Source organism: Pseudonaja textilis, chromosome 2 (assembly GCF_049901715.1).
Source record: "Pseudonaja textilis isolate UNSWEBS1 chromosome 2, rPseTex1.2, whole genome shotgun sequence".
NCBI lineage: Eukaryota > Metazoa > Chordata > Lepidosauria > Squamata > Elapidae > Pseudonaja > Pseudonaja textilis.
The window spans coordinates 65,667,276-65,685,382 of NC_141991.1; the positions used below are offsets into that span (position 1 = coordinate 65,667,276).

The 18,107-nt window shown below is 40.1% G+C and overlaps 1 protein-coding gene across 1 annotated transcript in view; it reads right to left on the reverse strand.

Moving 5' to 3' along the window:
• Positions 1 to 679: 679 nt before the first annotated feature.
• The window catches only part of NSD1 (nuclear receptor binding SET domain protein 1), an 81,206-nt gene continuing 63,778 nt past the window's right edge, over positions 680 to 18,107 (reverse strand). The window contains exons 11-23 of the mRNA XM_087924183.1: positions 17,584 to 17,709; positions 14,682 to 14,811; positions 14,019 to 14,219; positions 13,675 to 13,854; positions 13,005 to 13,161; positions 11,745 to 11,950; positions 10,995 to 11,107; positions 10,064 to 10,333; positions 8,496 to 8,612; positions 8,111 to 8,252; positions 7,061 to 7,167; positions 6,494 to 6,695; positions 680 to 4,907 (exon numbers count right to left, since the gene is read on the reverse strand). Of these exons, the coding sequence (XP_087780309.1) occupies positions 3,091 to 4,907; positions 6,494 to 6,695; positions 7,061 to 7,167; positions 8,111 to 8,252; positions 8,496 to 8,612; positions 10,064 to 10,333; positions 10,995 to 11,107; positions 11,745 to 11,950; positions 13,005 to 13,161; positions 13,675 to 13,854; positions 14,019 to 14,219; positions 14,682 to 14,811; positions 17,584 to 17,709 (3,768 nt within the window). The 3' untranslated portion in view covers positions 680 to 3,090. The remainder of the gene's footprint in view (positions 4,908 to 6,493; positions 6,696 to 7,060; positions 7,168 to 8,110; positions 8,253 to 8,495; positions 8,613 to 10,063; positions 10,334 to 10,994; positions 11,108 to 11,744; positions 11,951 to 13,004; positions 13,162 to 13,674; positions 13,855 to 14,018; positions 14,220 to 14,681; positions 14,812 to 17,583; positions 17,710 to 18,107) is intronic.

An 18,107-nucleotide genomic window follows, 5' to 3' on the forward strand; every position in this document is an offset into this window, starting at 1 on the left:
AAAGTAAAATATGTGTACATAGGCACATCACCTTGCCCACAATTCCAGCAAGATACCACTACTCAACAGCAGAGTAAATATGCCCAATCAACTTTAAATTCAATACTATTTTAGCCCCTTCAACTGTTTATCAACTATGTTTTCCAACCTTTATTTGCTCTTTTCTGATGGCATTCTCTAGTTGACCAGTGTTGCTTCTAATGAAGTATTTCCTGCCTCATGTGGTCATCTAGTTATAGAGACCTTACCTTATACTAACCAAGACCTGGGTGGTGATTCCTCCTTATGCCTCATATTTTCCTGACGTTACACTCTGTAGTGTTTTTACTTAGCTTAATGAACTGGACATTAACCTCTGGACTTGGAAATGTCTGTTGTGTTTGATAAAATATTCAAGTTGCTCCGGCTATACTTTTGCAATGTTTTCTATTTCATTGCTTAGTTCAGTTAAAAACATTGTACTTTAAGCAAGTTTAGTTTAAGGAGACTGAAAAGAGGAAAGGTGTAATATTAAACAAGTCACTGGGCAATTGTTTGGAAATACCACTTGAAAAGTTTAATTTGGTTCAATCATGAGTTCCTAGCCAAAGATTCAGAATGTGCTGCTACTTAAATCCCAGTTCTTACAGTCACCTACATGATCCCTAGGAATCTGAACAAAAGAATTCAAAATTAAAAGTTCTGAGTTTTAAAATAGCCTCCACCAAAAATATTCACAGTTTATTTTTTTCCATGAAACAAATACCTAGTTAAAACACATGACATTGCAAGAACCAAGTTGGATAAAGCAGTGCAGATATCTCTCTTCTTACAAGTACAGCTGTGAAGGGAGGGCAGGGGCTGGCACAAAGGAAGCCCTAAACACACAATCTACATGATAAAAGTCCAGTTCACGGGAAGGCCTAGAAACATAAAATTTAGAGCCTTGTTTTGTTTCCACATGAGAAATGCTTAATATGCTGAGCCTCATGATTGGCTTGACTTGCTTGATTGTTCAAAAAGGTGGGTCTTTTCATTTTAAAAAGTTTTGGTAAAATGCCCTTGGTTTCTTGTATCTGTCTCATTCAGAAGAACTGTCCTGTTTCCTTTTGTGCAGGAATCACGCAGAAACAAAAGGTGTTTGCATTTCGCCATTTTCAGCAATTAGCAGCGCTCGGCCTGCAGGTGTTCAAGGAAAACCAACTTTAAGCACTAAGGTTCCATTTAGTCATAATGCTTTTTACAAAGTCATTAGCTGTACTTGGAGAGAATGAAATGAATCAAAGAAGAGGATGAGATGCACAACCAGGTGGGGAATATTTCGCAGTGTCGAGTAGATATTGTCATTGTGGAAAGCCAACATTGAAAAAAAGTAATGGATTTGAATTTGAACTGCCACTGCAACATTGATGACTGCCTACAGGCCCTGAATACCCCAAAGTTACCTATTCCAAGATGAAAGGCTCTAGATTGGGTCAGAGTTAGAATTTCTGCTCTGTACCATAATGTGAACATCTAAAGAGGACCAAATATTCAAAAGGTTTTTACTTCAAACTGGAGCTTAACAGTCTGTGACAGTTCAGATGCCCAGGCAGAATAGAACAGGGTGGCAATCTAAAAATGGTCAAATAGTTTGCTGATTTTGTAGTATGAAATGGAAGCCATATTAGATATATGAAGGCCCTGCAGGTGAATAATATTGCCATATACAGGGTAAAGTAATAATTTATTTGATTCCCCAGCTACAGTTTAAAGAAACCACCATCAGTACCATTGCAAGCTATATTTCTGTGGTGCAGATAATATATCTGCCTGTTTATGTAATACTAAATGCTTCCTCTTAATGGAAAGACAGTATTACCAACCTAGCAACCAGTCGGGTCTAAAATGTTGCATTAACTGGAAAGTACAGGAAAAAAAGAACGAGAACCTCAGGCAAGAGCTACAGCTCTTCAAGTTCCAGTGTGAGAACTATAACCTTAGCTATCTCTCTCTTTACGCAACAGGACACCTTAGGGCTTCCCCACTAAATTCAAGTCAATTTTGCGTAGGTGGGGTGTTGCAGGAGAACGATATGAAAGGCTTGCTAAGCTAGACACTAATCAGAATAGTAATATTCATTTTTCATCTTGAACATGTATTCTCATATCGATCGTCAACTGTTCAGTTTTCTGAATTAGCTTATAATTTAGAAATACACCCCCATACATAATGCAAACATTATTTTTAAGCTGATTTGCCATGGAAAAGAGGAAGATTAGTTTTATTTGTCCACACTGACTATCAGTTTGACTACAAGATGACTTTGGTGAACAAACTGTAAAAACAAAACAAAATCCAATACAGCAATGCTGCACTGGAAAGCTAGACGAATAAAGTACTTATTTTTCTAATCTGCTCTTGTCTTTAGTGGTCAAAATTCTGTTGCAAAGGGAGCTCTAGTGCCATTGCACTAAAGACTTAAGTCCCAAAGAATCTACCAGATAGTATCTCTGAATATTCCCGCTGTAAGACATAGGTTCATTGAGGCACAAGTTCTTCTGTTTTGCAGAACGAAGGTCCTCAACTAACTTCAAGTATTTTTTTTTAAAGCACCTGCATTTGAAAAGCTCCACCCTGACAGCAGTTAGACTGCAAGAAATGACAATTAAGGACTAAAAATCTGCTGCATTTCCTTTTGTGCTCTCAATATCTGGGTTCATTCATTAAACATTTTGGAAATACGAGGGGCCAAGTGTGGAAGTTTGTTATGATAACAAACTATTTCTTTGGAGCTACATGGGAATAATCTAGGAACGCAAGTCTGTTCCTAGATTCAGACTCACAAAATTAGTAAACTGGTTAATGGATTAAATATTTTATCCCAAGTGGATTCCTTTATTTCAGCATTATTGTCTGCAAAATGAAGGTAAAGACCACCTACATTCTGGCTCCTTGGTTGGGCATCATAGACATTTAGTTAAAATACGTCTGTATAGCTTGAGCAGGATGTTGCTGGAGGTTAAGAAACTGGGGAAGTGAATTAAAAAGAAAACAACAAACAAAAACCTTTCCCACACAATTAAAAACCAATCTAAACAAATAGGTGACCCATCTGGCCTCAAACTGGCTTCACTTAGATTTAGACTCAGGAGGTTCGTGGCCAGGGGAGTCCTGGTCCAGTCCTAGCACCGCATTTTGCTCAGACAAAGGCAAGATGCCCTGCCCCACAGGCGTTTGTGTTTTCCCAGAGAGCCAAGAGATCTGCTCCAATGTCTGAATGTTTCTGGTCAGCCATGAGGTTTGCCCAGAAGGTAGAGGAGCTTCCCTTCCAGGCCAAGGGGGTTGTTCAAATGCAGACAATCTCTCTGTTGACCAAAATGTCTGCTCCGTGGAGGGTGCAGATATTGCTTCTTGGCCTGGACAGAGACTGTGCTCAGGAGACTGAAGTTTCTCAGCTGTCCAAAAAGATGGCTCCATGGATGGCAGCCCTTTTGCACTAAGCCAAGAGGTCTTTTCATGCATTTGCAAGTTCTCTAGCGGACAGGAGGTTTGCCCTGGGAAGGGTGGACATTTCCCCGTCGGCCGACAAGACTGCTCGCCAGATACAGATGTCCGTTCTTTCGGCTGAGGGTTCTGCTCCACAGTCACAAAGCCTCTTTCTTTGGGTTGAGCATTCTGGTCGACTGGCCGCAGTGCTTTCTCTGAAAGCAAAGGCCTGGGGTTTAGTGGGGCAGGAAGCCTGTCTGAGAGCTGAGGCCTCAGGCCCATGGCGGTAGAAGGCTTGTCAGATGGTACAGGCCGAGTGTCCACAGGGGTAGGCAGCCTGCTGGGCGTCTGAGGCGGTGAGCCGGTCGGAGCGACTAGCTTCTCTGACGGCTTAGACCTCAGGGCTACTGGGGTGACAGGTCTGACTGGCGGCTGCGGCTTCAGGCTCAGTGAAGGGGCCGCCTTCCCTGAAGGCTGAGGCAGCGGCCCCACAGAATTGGCCCTATCCTGCGGCTCAGGCCTCAGAGAGTCAGGTTCTGCAGCTCTATCCACTACCGGCCCATGGGGCGGTGGGGTGGCGGGGCGCTTATCTAGCAATAGGGGCTGGGAAGGACCCATCCCTGATGGGTCTGAATTCCTGGGCGCCTCTAGGGCCGAGCAGTTGGCTGCTGTTTCAGATTCAGGTGGCTTTTTCTCGGTGGCAACAGAGGACTGTTCCTCCCGAACTATGGTGGGGGACAGCTTCTTGGGGGGTTGTCCCTTCCGGGCCCCTGGGGAAGCTAGCTTTTCTGAGGCCCGCAGCCTGAGGGCCACCGTGGGTGCTGACTTCTCTGAGGGGTGTAGCCTAAGAGCCACTGCCGAAAGTGGCTTGTCTGATGACTGCAATCTCAGAGCCAGGGCAGAGGATAGTTTGTCTGAAGGCTTGAACCTCAAGGCCAGGGTGGAGGGCAATTTGTCAGAGGGCTTTAAACTCAGGGCCAGGGTGGAGGGCAGTTTGTCTGCTGGTTGAAGCCGCAGTGCCATTGTAGAGGGTGGTTTATCTGAGGGCTGTAGCTTCAGGGCCACCGAGGAAGGCGGCTTGTCTGAGGACTGTAGCCTCAGAGCCAATGAAGAGGAAGGTGGTTTATCTGAGGATTGCAGCCTCAGAGACACAGTCAGAGGAAGCCTCTCTGAGGACTGAGATTTCGGGCCTGTAGCTGCAGGCTGCTGGTCTGATGGCTGAGTGTTTTGGCAGCCAGCTGCTGATTCTGTGGGAGGCGCATACTCACGAATCTCTCCTGGCTCTAGAGGGTTAGGTCCACAAGGATCGTGTTCTGTGCATGACAGGCGTCCATCCAGTTTGGAGATGAACAGCATGCCTTCCCGATGCTGTTTGCAGAATGATCGGGGACACATCTCGCAGAAGGAGGCTGCATCTTTGTTACACACGTCACACTGATGCCAAGGACATTCCCACTTTCCTGCAGCACAGGAAAAAGCATGACTGAAATGAGTGATGGCAGCTTCTGAAAGTCCCTGAAATCAAGATGCAAGGAAACCCTGACTAGTGAAAGCTGTTCAGGGAAATTTGCTAAATTCAGCTCCAGATTCCCAGACATCTAGATGCTGGTATGAAATTACCCACAGAGGATATAACCCACCAAGGCCAATTCATTACATGCAATGGTTTCATTCCACTGTTTATTATTGTGTTTCAATTTTGCCCTGGCTGCAACTGCAGGAACCTCCATCTATAGAACAAGAAAGGATACCTATGATCAGAAGCAAACAGGGCCTTAGTGGAACCTGGGATTTTAGCATTTATGATTAGCTTTTTAATTAAGGTGACACTAGCATTTGAACATGGCAACCATGCCTCCTATTGAAGTGTAGGAAATCTTGTTCTTCCTCTAGCCAAAGCATTTCCTTTGAGGTGCAAAATTAGCCTATTCAGAAACTTAACAATAGGACTGTATTCTGAAATCCTTGAGTGCTGCAAGTGCTAAAAAAACAAACCCAGATAGGAAAGGAGAAGATGCCACATATTGTAAGGGTGTTTATCTTTCCTTGCATCTAATCAATGTCTTTTATTGTTTGATTTGGTGCTTTTGACACATTGTAAATATCCAATGTATTGTTTGTTTCTGTCCGCTGTATCAACCCCCGCTCCCCCCTTAATAAAATGCCTTTACTTTACCTGAAGTATTTTTTACTTAGTGCTGCAAGGAGGGAGCACTGAAAAAAAAAACACTTTGCAAGGGTATATTGTTTCTCTCAAATTCAGGGATGAGGTTCTTTCCAGACCCATGCTATTAGTAGAGTACTGGAGTTTCAAGGGAACATTAGCATACAAACAGTCACTGCATTCCAATGGAACACAACATGTGCTTTTTCACATGTGTTCCATTTATACCCTATAGGACCAGGAATGGGCTAAAGGGAATTTAAGGAATACAGAATTTAACTAGAGACATAAACATTTCTGATCCTCCCATCTCAAGAAAAAAAAGTTAGAGGTGGTATAACCTCCTGTGGGTTTCAACTAATTGCTGTTTAATTTCTCATAAGCATATGTCTGGCTTCCCTGGGCTTCTTTCCTCAATTCTTTTGATCTGACTTTGTTCTTTATTCTAATTCACTCTAATGATAATGCTGCTTCAGGTAACAATTAAATTAAATTCAATTAACAATTAAATTCAAACTCTAGGAATCATTTACAAGAGATTGGATAGACAGAAATTGTAACTGAAGGCTTTAATGAGAAATAAAAGGTACAGGGGAGATAACTGACTCCAATTCATCCAAAAGATTTTTCTCTATTAGTACTGCACTTAATGTATGAAGGAAATAATTTCATTTTCTAACTTTGTCCTAGATTTTGATTCATTAACGCAAGATGTTTCTATGAGAAGAAACACATAGAAAACCTTAAAAGAAAACTATCTTTATATAGGTTTATTTTAAAGAACAAAACTTTAGCCTTTGTCTTCCTCACATGCATATGAGCTACCATTTTCATCCTGGAAATACTTTGTGCAGTAACAAAATATGAGAATACATGACTGACCTGCAGGTCGCCTAGTCAAATTGAGGCAGTCAGCATGGTAGACTTTGGGGCAGCCTGGTCTCTTACAGGAAACCAACTGCCCACCATCTCCACAACTGAAACATTCATCTTCCCGCTCTTTCGTGACTTCTGTTTGTGATTTGCGCTTTCCATGCCGCCTCTTACATTTCTTAGATTTCTCTTCGGTAGCAGGAGGCTGATTCTGAAGACAGAAAAAAAATCCCAGTGAGCAATTCTTCAGGATGGAAAAAAAAATCCCTGTTCTCATATAACTAGTTTTATTTAACTTGTTTAAGTAAGGTACATAATGATATGTCTAATCCTAGCTGGCCCATTTAATAGGTGTACATCTAACAAAGAAAACAAGAATTGCTCTTCTTTTTCATTTTCATTTGTATTTTCACCTGTTTAAATAATGCAGAATAGACAACAGGGATGCTACTTTTATCAACAGGATAAAATTACAAATAGTAGAGGAAAACAGCAGTATAAACAATTCCCGTGTATCCGGTATATGTATATAACTGCATCTAAGGAAAAGTATCCAAAGATGTCAGACTGTTATACCTTTGGTCGTACTCCAAGGAAGCCACTGCAGTTTGGTGCTCCACACTTGCAAACTGTTTTCCCATTCCCCAAACATTCCAGATTGTAGTTAAAAGTCAGCTCGGTCCCTGGCAATAAAAGAAATCAGTAATATCATATCCCATGTCCCCCCGCCTGCTCATCCTATTCCCTCCCTCCCCAACTATTGTATTTTGTATTTTTATATTTTTGGAGTATTTTCTTCATGTAGTTTTATCTTTAAATATTGTAAGCCATCCAGAGTTATCCTGTAGTAAGATAGGCGGCCAATAAATTTAATAAATAAAACCAGAAGAAAAATTAAAAATGCTGAGGGAAATCTATTTCTATTGTGTTAAGCAGGATCTATGGGCCTATCTCAGTACTGTTTCTGAAGTATAGCTGTGATATATTTTTTCTAACAGAATGACTGCAACACAGAGCAGTATCCAGGGGTTAATAATGCAATTATTAGAGATTAAGCCTTTGTAGAACCTAATTCCACTAAATAAAGCATCTTTGTTTCTTCGCTGTTCCTTTTATATCATTTTTTCTCCTTTCAGAACGCTTTCAGCAGCACAAGACTTCTATAGGCTTCTAGAGAAGTAGAGTCTTACTAATGCTAACAAGGCAGGCAGGATTTCTTCAACCAAGTAAATGAAAGAAACCCTGGCAACAAAAACCATGCAGGAAAGTAGCAGAGAAAGGGAAAAAGAAGACATGAATTGGGGCGGGGGGAGAAACCTTCAATGTGGGGTATTTAGAGAAAAGAAATGAAGAACCATGCATCTGCAGCCAACAGTCCTCTGCCCTCTTTCAGGAAATAAATGAACAAAGAAAAAGTAAAGGAAAAAGACGAATGGCAGATGGAGACAGGATGAGTCAGTTCTGCCTACGTACTCAGGAACAAACTATCCACCCGAACAACTTATCTTCTAAACACTAATATCTTTTTAATGGGCTTTATAATCTTCAACAGACAGCAAAAGCTAAGCATTTAAGACCCCCCACACACACAACGTTTCCAAAGAGAGCTTTTATGAGACATACTACCTGCTTTAATATTTTCAAGGGCAAACAGTCCAACACGAGTATCTCCATTCACTGACCACTTCTGTGTCTCACAATTTGGCTGGCAACAATGGTTCATGAATCGAGCATAATTGCCCTTTGGTCCAGCATCAATTATTCGATCCTAAAATCACCAAATGGAAAAACATCTTTCAGAAAGATAGCTGAGACCAACTTTATATGAGGAGCATTTTAAAAAATACAAAGGTGGATAAATTGAATAGTTCAGAAAGCACAGGGAGCACAAACTTATCAAAGGAGCATTTATTTTTTCAATGATTTTTAGCAATCTATCAAATACTCTAAATGATAAAACAACATTGTTTTTATATCACTCAATGAACAGCAAACTATTTTTTTTACCCACCTTGTCCAAGGTCAGCATGTAAAAGTTGGTGATATCATGTTCTTGAGCATAGGAGATTCTGGCCCGACATTCTTCTTCATCTATCAATTCTCCCACATACTCATTCACAAACTCACCCTAAAATTCCCAAGAATGAAAGAACAAGTAAGTGCTATGATTACAAAACTAGGAAAACAAAGTTCTTCATTAATGTCAATATTAAAAGCTACTTTTTTGAGAAAAGTCAGAGGAGGCACCAATCTGTTTCATGTTCAATAATGTTCTCACTCTTACTATAAGAATAAGCCTAGACATGGTTCCTTTTGAAAACCCAGAAGCTATGAGGCTGCTAGAGACCCAAGCAGCCTATATATTTGTCACAAAGGTAACCAACATAAGTGAAAGAATGTATAACTAACTTATTTATATAATCAGTTAAAAAAAACACCCTACTTTTGAACTTTAGAGCTCTTAACAATTTGGAATTGGGCTACTTGAAGATTATATATTCATATGTATTTATATTCACAAACACACACACACATATGTATGTACTGTATGTATGTATGTGTGTGTGTGTGTGTGTGTGTGTATGTGTATGTATATGTATATGTATATATGTATGTATGTACATATATATATATATATATATATATATATATATGGATCTTTGGTTATTCGGGTTTTCTCCCGCGTAAGATTGGTAGTATCTAGGCAACGTTTCGATGAAGTCTCATTCATCATCTTCAGGCTTCTGTCTTCGGCTCTGTGCTTCTCAGAGTGATATATATATATACATACATACACACACACGCACACACACACACATACACACACACCATAGATAGTAACCTATGACTATCACTAAGTGTTGTACCTTATGATTCATGACGAATGTATCTACACTTTTTATCTACACTGAGAGCATATGCACCAAAGACAAATTCCTTGTGTGTCCAATCACACTTGGCCAATAAAGAATTCTGTTCTATTCTATTTCTATTCTATTTTCCATTCAAAATCTAAGAAGCCTACACAGGCCTACATATTACTGTCTCCCACTCTGCTTTTTCTCAGGGCTACTGTTAAACACTTACATCAACCTGACTATTGAAGCATCTGTAGTAGCTATTATACTAAAACTGGCAGATATTTTAAGAAACATTTGTTCAATTATTTCCTAATATAATAATTTAGGATCATGTAATTTATAGCACAGTTTAAGAATATTATGAATATTCAGTAGTAATTTGATGTAACAAAATGGGTATCAGAAACAGTGAGCAGACAATTTGTGTCTTTTAAATCAGAATTTGCATCACAAAATAACTGACACTGGAAAAGGAAATAATTCACAAGGAAATGCAATCAGTATAATCAATCTTAGGAATTTTTGACATACACTGATTTGAGGGATGTAATTTAAGATTCCATTGTTGCATAATCTAACCTCTATGTAGGCAGAAAACGTACCCTAAGAAACAAAACCTCTACCATATCTTAATGATCTATATCAGAACAAGAAAATGAGCTTTTTCTTTGTTTTTAGATATGTAGTAACTATAATGAAAATAAAAAAGCAAAAGTACCTTTTTAATGTCTCTCTTAGCTTGTAAACCCCAGCCACGTGCTAAAGTACGGACAATTTCTACTTCTGGATATTGTCTCTTGGTGAAACACTGGTTTTGGCAGCGTTCTCCGGCTACACAAACTGCAGGGTGGCATTCATAGAGCAACATGCGATTAATACACTCTGAATCTAAGCCACAGGGATTTTCATCTGTAGGCTTGCAGTTGCAGCGTGGTATTTCAGACAAATCTGCTGTGAAGATCTGCACTTTGCCCACAGACCTGTTTATCTACAAGCAGAAATAGACAATTCGAAGTAAAGCCATTGTCTTAGGAAGTGTACATTTTGAAAACATCACTCAGATGCACTGTCTGGAAGTACGCTGCAATTCACTGAAAGATAAGTAACTTTTGGCAGCATAAATGATGAAGAAACAATGTTGGAATAGTTACTAAAAAAAATTTACCACCACCAGAAGAAATAGTACATTTTCACTTCCTCTTATGTGACCATATAATGGCTGTTAGTTGGGTTGGCCTTCCAATTATACACTCACATAGACACACACTTTATTGTAGGTTAACACCAAGTTCAACTCAGTGTAGCTAACAGCTAATTTGCATAGGATGAGATGGGACAAAATGTTGAGGAATCTACTTGTGTGGTTCATTTAACAGTGCTACGTCACAATAGTAAAGACTGCAATAATTTCTTTCTTTAAATTTATATTCAGTATTGACTTTCCATAGGGCAGTTGGATATTAGGAAACAGCAAATTAAATCTAAGCTAAGCATGAAATATACTGTATGTACTAGTTGACAGCAATTCCTGATTAAAACTAAAGCTTAATATACAGTTAAGGCTTGCAAAAGTCACATACAATCAACCTCATTAACCACTCAATTATATTTAAGGTATTATCAGATCTATTATCATTGTGCATTCTCACCTTAATATGTTTGTATGGTGGAGGTTTCTTATCATTCTTTTTGTCTTCCTGTAGCTGACGCAGTTCTTTCTGTGCCTTTAATTCTTCAAATCTTACAGCAGCTTCCTGTAAAGCTGAGAATTGCTTTTTTTTTATTATATGTGAACAGAAACTTTTATATACCTTTCTGGCAATCTGGATTGTTTCTCAAAATTTTTGTATGAAGAATTGTATGTGAATAAACGTGAATAGGCCCCCAAAATAAAAAAGGAGGATATACCCTAAGCTATGCAAAGCTTCAACTCAAATTCATCTTTCCAGCATCAGCAATGAGATATGTAGATGTGGGCAGTTTGGGAAATGAAGTATGCTCTGTCTGAACCAAGGAGGAAGTTAGGCTGAATGGAGGGAGATGTAAAGTTTGCTTTGTATGGTCAGTGGCTAAAGACCCAAATCAATTACAAGACTTCAAGAGGGAGACACCTATCTATAGACTATTATGGTGGCTTCAGTTCAACAAAATCAAAGCAAATATAACGCCCTGAATTCCCACACAAAAGTGACACGTGGTACAAGTAACCCACAGGCAGGTTCATTAACTGTGATAAAAAGACAAATATCAAATTTTCAACGTTTTAGCTTACCTTTGCTCTGAGACCACAAATAATAAAGTAAATTGATATCTCATATAAGAACACAGAAGTATTGGCCAAGTACTTTTTGATTTTGTTATATTTAAGCACTTTCTTAGATTTAATTAAAGTAAGTTACCCTTCTTATAAATGCCATCCACTCCCTTTGGTAACTTATCCTTGCTGCTCACATCTACTTCCATATAAGGAAACACTCGAGCCTGGTGAGTCCAAAGGTAATCATTGGATCCGAAAAAAAGAACAGGGAATTCACCAATGACATGTTTCATTTTCTGAATGTTGATAGGAATGGTCCTAGGGTGGCAAATCTCAGCTGGCCACCACCTGATGATCAAGAACACAAGGTAAAATGAATAGATTTGTCTGCTACAACTTCTGTTCTCAAATACACATCATCTTTGCTAACTCAGTCACAACAGAATAGGACAAGACCAGGCGCTTTACACGTTCCCTTCACAGTGTGAAAGCCTCAGCAAGAAAAACTGAGGATAAAACACACGCGTGTGGTTAAGGTAGCTTAATTGTCATTTCAGGTAGTCCTCGACTTACGACCTCAATTGAGCCCAAAATATCTGTTGTTAAGTAAGAAATTTGTTAAGTGAGTCCTTTATTGCCTCGGTTGTTAAGTGAATCACTGCAGTTGACAAGTTACTAACCTGGTTGTTAAGTGGATCTGGTGTTCCCATTGCCTTTGCTTGTCAGAAGTTCGCAAAAGAGGATCACATGACCTCGGGACACAGCAACCGTCATAAATATGAGTCAGCTGCCAAGTGTCTGAATTTTGATCCCGTGATAATGGGGATGCTGCCACAGTCATGAGTGTGAAAAATGGTCATAAGTCACTTTTTCAGTGCTGCTGTAACTTCGAACGGTCACTAAATGAATTGTTGTAAGTTGAGGACTACCTGAATTATAAAGATGGTGGTGATTTCTTCTAATGGACAGACTCAGATTATATCTAAAACAGGATCAGTAATCCAGTTTAGCCATTACTCTGCTAAACAAATAATTCCCTCAACACTGTCCAACTATTACAAAGTCTGCACTACTATTATTACTATTAATCTTCTCATCATTCCTTATCACCCATCCCCTCCCACTTGTGACTGTGACTGTAACTTTGTTGCTTGTATCCTTACGATTTATATTGACTGTTTCCTGGTATGATTTGATTGCTTATTGTACCCTATGACTATTATTAAGTGTTGTATCTTATGACTCTTGACTCTTGAAAAATGTATCTTTTCTTTTCTATATATTGAGAGCATTTGCACCAAGACAAATTCCTTGTGTGTCCAATCACACTTGGCCAATGAAAGAATTCAGTTCAGCTCAGTCCAGTAATTCAGGTGTAATATGAATGGCTTCTTTCCCTCACCTGTAGCGCCCCACTTTCACCCAGAAGACTTCCTTATAGTGTGGCTTCTTGCCAGCCTTGCAGTCATTACAGTACCAGTTCCCCTCTGGCATGTCAATGTTCAGGCACTCCTGGTGGAATGCAGCAGGGCACGACTCACAGCACAAAAGGCTACCACCTATAAGGACGAAAGGTGGATTTATCACAGTCATCAGAACCGAGTGGCCATCAGTTAATAGGATTTATAATTAGAGGCCTTAAAGCCAGTGTAATATGCAGGCATGTAATGCTATAGCATTTATTGGTGTGGAGATGCCCTTGCAGGATTATGATTCCTTTTTAGACTGGCCAGCGTTTTTCTTCTAATTGTATACTACAAATAGTTCACAGGATGATACAGGAATCAGGGAGGAACCATCCTTATACTTTTCAGAAAAGATGCAGAGTAAAACTTAACTTAAGATATATAAGTGAAGCGTCTGATCACTCAAGCCCTAACTCATCTGATTATGCTGAGGTTTAATTTTATCAGACTATGCATGGGGATAATATATAGGATATTTCTGCTTTATTATTCTGATACACCCATCACAAATTCCCTCTCCTACCTTCAGAGGTGTCTTCCAATACAACAACAAAGAAGACTTCATTAAAATGTACAATGCATCACATCCAACAAACAATGCATTACCTTCTGAGCAAACAAAGCACCAGCTGACATTTACATGCTCATGGTTTCTACAGCCCCTTCGTGGGGTAAAATGATTGGGGCAGATAATGCTGTTGGAAGCAAGAATCACTGTCCCAGCAGCAAGGCAGAAATCATTTGAGTGGTATGCAACAGGGCACCGCACACAACGCATCAAGCGACCTAAAAAGAAATATATTGTTAATATGTCTTGGAAATAATAATAAATTTTAAATTTAAATATAAAAAAGAAGTCTACTGACTCTTTGTCTACAGATAAAACCCATATCTTGCTCCAAATTTTGGCATCACTAAACTGACCACATAAAGAAGTCCCCCGTACGTACCTTTAGATGCAGAAATATTAGCTGGGTTAGCAGCATGGCACGTCATACAGATATGCAGTGAGCAGCGAAAGCCCTTGTTCTGCATGACTGTGGGAGGATATTTTTGTATACATTCTTCATGGTAGTATTTGCCACACAGAGGAAGTAAACAACGCTTTGCATTCTCCCCACTATTCTTGCATACAAAACATGTGTGAACTCCTAAAGGAGAAATCAAGAACAAGACATAGGGGCATTCAGATACAGAAGCAACAACAACCAAAGTTTATAATTAAAGAGTCATCCAGAGATAAGGTCTCAAAAGAGCTCAAATGTATTCTATTTCAGATGATCACAAGGCCATCTGTTCCCCATAGGAAAACCACTTGTTTGCAACAAGTTCAAACACTTACCTAAGAATATAAGCACATAAGCAATGCCCTGCTGGATTAGACCTCTGGACTGTCTAGTCCAGCCGTCTGTTCTCACAGTGGCCAGCCAACTTTACAAGGAAGCTCAGTGTCCTCCAGCAGAGGTTCTTCAGGAGCAGTCACGCTGCCATCAAGGCTAACAAGCCATTGTTTCCCATGCTCCATTAATTGGTCCAACCTTTTTTCAAAGGCTGACAAGCTGATAGACAGCACCGCTTGGTAGTAAGTTCTTTCCATCCACCCAGTACTGTACCTGTGGAACATTCAGTGCAGATAAACTTGCCCTTCGGCATTTCTGAGAGCCCGAGGCACTGCAGGTGGAAAGCACCACAGCACTGAGCTTCACACAGCAACAATTCACCTGGCTTTTCACAGATCTGCATGTAAATGAACAGTATGTCACCATAAGCTGTTTGGGTACATATGTACAATAATATACAAAACCCCAGTTGAACTTTCATTTGAAAACATTCAACAATATTTATTTCTTAAGTATACAGATTCATTTGTAGAAATATAAGTAATTCAGACTATTTCAAAAGTTAAATTTAAGTCCATCCTACAAGGCAAAATTTAGCTCAATTCCTGTTTCCCCTTCCCCTGGCAAATGTGCTTACATGCATTTCTTATCTACCGTAAAGTCAATGGAAAAACATTTTATACACTGAAACACAAGGGAGCTAGTTCCCAAACAGAGAGGTCATTAAGCAAACGAATAAGAAGAGCAGACAGCTATAAGGCAGAGGAATTCAACAGAGAGGAGGAAAGAGGCAGAAAAGAGGGAAGGGAAAAGCGGAAAAACTGGAGAGACTGGTGAATGATTGCTGTTTCTACTGCTGGCCGCGTCCTGAGTGTTCCTGTATTTGCTTGCTTAATATTTCCTGAGTAATGTTGGGGTGTAGCTGGAATTCTGCTTGCTGTGGGTAGAGGTAGGGCATCTTCATAGGCCATATAAGGAAGCCAGTTACTCAGAAACCAACTTTTTAAATTGTTTGTTGCGTATTGGATGGAACATAGGGATGGTGAGGAACCTGCTCTCATGACCTGCAGGGGATGTGTCATATTTGAGGGTGGTTTTCCCCCTTGAAGACAAGTACGTGCTATAAGTGTAAGCTGACTGCTGCTTAGAAGAGAAGGCCAAATTAACTATCACATGGAGGATGGAGAATTTTTAAACCAGGCACAGGAAATATTTACTGCAGCATCAAGAAGACTCCCAGAAGAAGCTTATTGAAAGAGCAGAAATAATGGAACAATTCCCCAAAATTTTTACAGGTAGTCCGTGACTTATGACCGGTCACTTAGTGCCCATTCAAAGTTATGAGAGACCTCCCAAGGGATCTTGCAACCTAGTTCTGAAGTTCTGACATCCCCTCGCTGGTGGTCACATGACCATATTCTGACTGCCCGGCAACCGGCCTGCATTTACAGCAGTTTGCAGCATCCTGCAGTCACATGACTGCATTTTATAGTATGGGTGAACTGCCTTATGACTATCATGACATATGACGGTGATGGACAAGTTCCATTATGGTTGTATGCAGTGGTGGGATTCAAATTTTTTATTACCGGTTCTGTGGGCGTGGCTTGGTGGGCATGGCCATGTGATTGAGTGGGCGTGGTGCTTTTTGCCTGTTTGCAGCCACCCCCACCCCCATTTTTGGGGCCTTTTGGGCCTCAAAAGAGCCTCTGGGGGGGCGTTTTTGCTCCGAGAAGGGTCCTCTGGGGCTCAGGAAGGCAAAAAATGGAGTGGGGCTGAGCCCCTCCCTTCATTTTTTTGCCTTCCAGACCTCAGCAAGGGGAATCTGACACAGCTGATCATATGAACCGCTGATTTTTGGAAGGTGAAAAAAAGAAAGAAATATCTTAAGGGCAAGCATCAGGTGGGCGGGCTGAGTGAGCACTTTGCAGGCGGGGCAAGCGAGCCAGTAACGACCAGGCAACTGGGTCAGGGGCGTGGCCAGCCAGAACTTACTACCGGTTCGGCAACCCACTCCAAATCCTTACTACCGGTTCGCCCGATCTGGTGAGAACCTGCTGAATACCACCACTGGTTGTATGTCGAGGACTACCTGTACACCTGCTGAAAAATATCCCTTCCTAACAATCAGCATAGGAACAAATGACACAACTTGTCAAAGCCTTGAAGACACTACAAGGTGCTATGATATACTGATAGATTGGATGAAGGGAAAGAAGAAACGGGTGTTTTTTCACCTCTTCCTGTTGTAGAGCATAGCCCAGTAAGAAAAAATAATAATACTTCACATGAACAATCTGTCATGGCAGATAGTATGGAATTGAAGCCATTTTGATACTTCCAAGGTTGAAGATTCTGGTAAGCTGATCCACATACGAATGGGGAAGAAAGTGTTTGGAAATCTCTTTGCAACTCTCATCTGGATAGCTTTAAACTGAAATTTACCAGAGGGAAGTGGGGGAAGAGATCACAGAAGATAGCATGATGCCATGTATTTGAGACCAAGAGGCATATGCAGATACTCAATAATGAACAACTCAGTAGCAGTAAAATGGATCTCATTGACAGAAATCCTTAGAGCAAAGAGAATGCAGAAAGGTTTGGGCTTTCTCAAAAGTGATTCTGGAAGTACTGCTGCACACTTTTCCAGGAGGGAAAAAAATGGGAGCAGGTAGCTTAAGAAATTATTATGAACGTAAAAGAAGCTTTAAACTAGTTAGGAGTTAAAAGTAACGGAGAAACAGAGGAGGAGGAATCAGCAAAGGCAGAAAGGACATTAGAAACACTAATATACAAATAGAAGGAGCTTGAAAGGGAAACTGAAAGCAACAAAGCGACTTTCAAGAATAAAAGACCACGATGACTATAAGGATGATTACGATGATGACTTCAAATTTTTATCTGCCCATTCCCATAATTCTGGGTATTTTGCAAATACAAATAAGTCTTGTTTGCAAAAGTGTATTTAGGGGGGAAAGATCAATGTGAACAAAAGCAGTTACTATGCAAACACTCTGTAAAGAATTGAGGAATGTAGTGTGTTTCTGGTTGCCTAATTGTTTTAAGCCATCCTCACAGTTACGGTGCTAGGACAAACATTGGCGGCAATACCCTGACACACGTTTTTAATAAAAACATCTCCACTTCATTTCATACACTTGTTTCTAGAGCTTATGATCAGTCCACTTGTTATTGCTCCAACGGGGGGGGGGGGGGGTATCTTTTTGGATGAAGGCAACCCAGGGTCATTTTCAGAACCTTCCTCAGTAGTTTCCTTTGGGCTTCCATGAGATCTGTCACCCTTTAAAAAGAAGAAAAACAGAGATTTTAAACAAACCAACCCCATATTTAATATATCCCTGGTGGTTTCCAGGTGTTACATCGGCCGTTACTCACATGAAAGTTTAATAAATGGGTTTAATTTTTCCATTCATGTGAACACTTTTATTTTTAAAATAAAACCAAGTAAATGAAAACAGCCATTCAGAGCATAAAGGAGGGGGAGGAAATTTTATAATGTATATGATTTTATACCAAGTTTAAAAAAAACTGAAATACTGTAAAGATTCTTCAGTGTCTCTTGGACTTCCAGGAGATCAAATCAGACAATCCTAAAGGAAATCCATCCTGACTGTTCTTTGGAAGGACAGGTACTAAAGATGAAGGTCAAATATTTTGGCCACCAAATGAGAAGAGCGG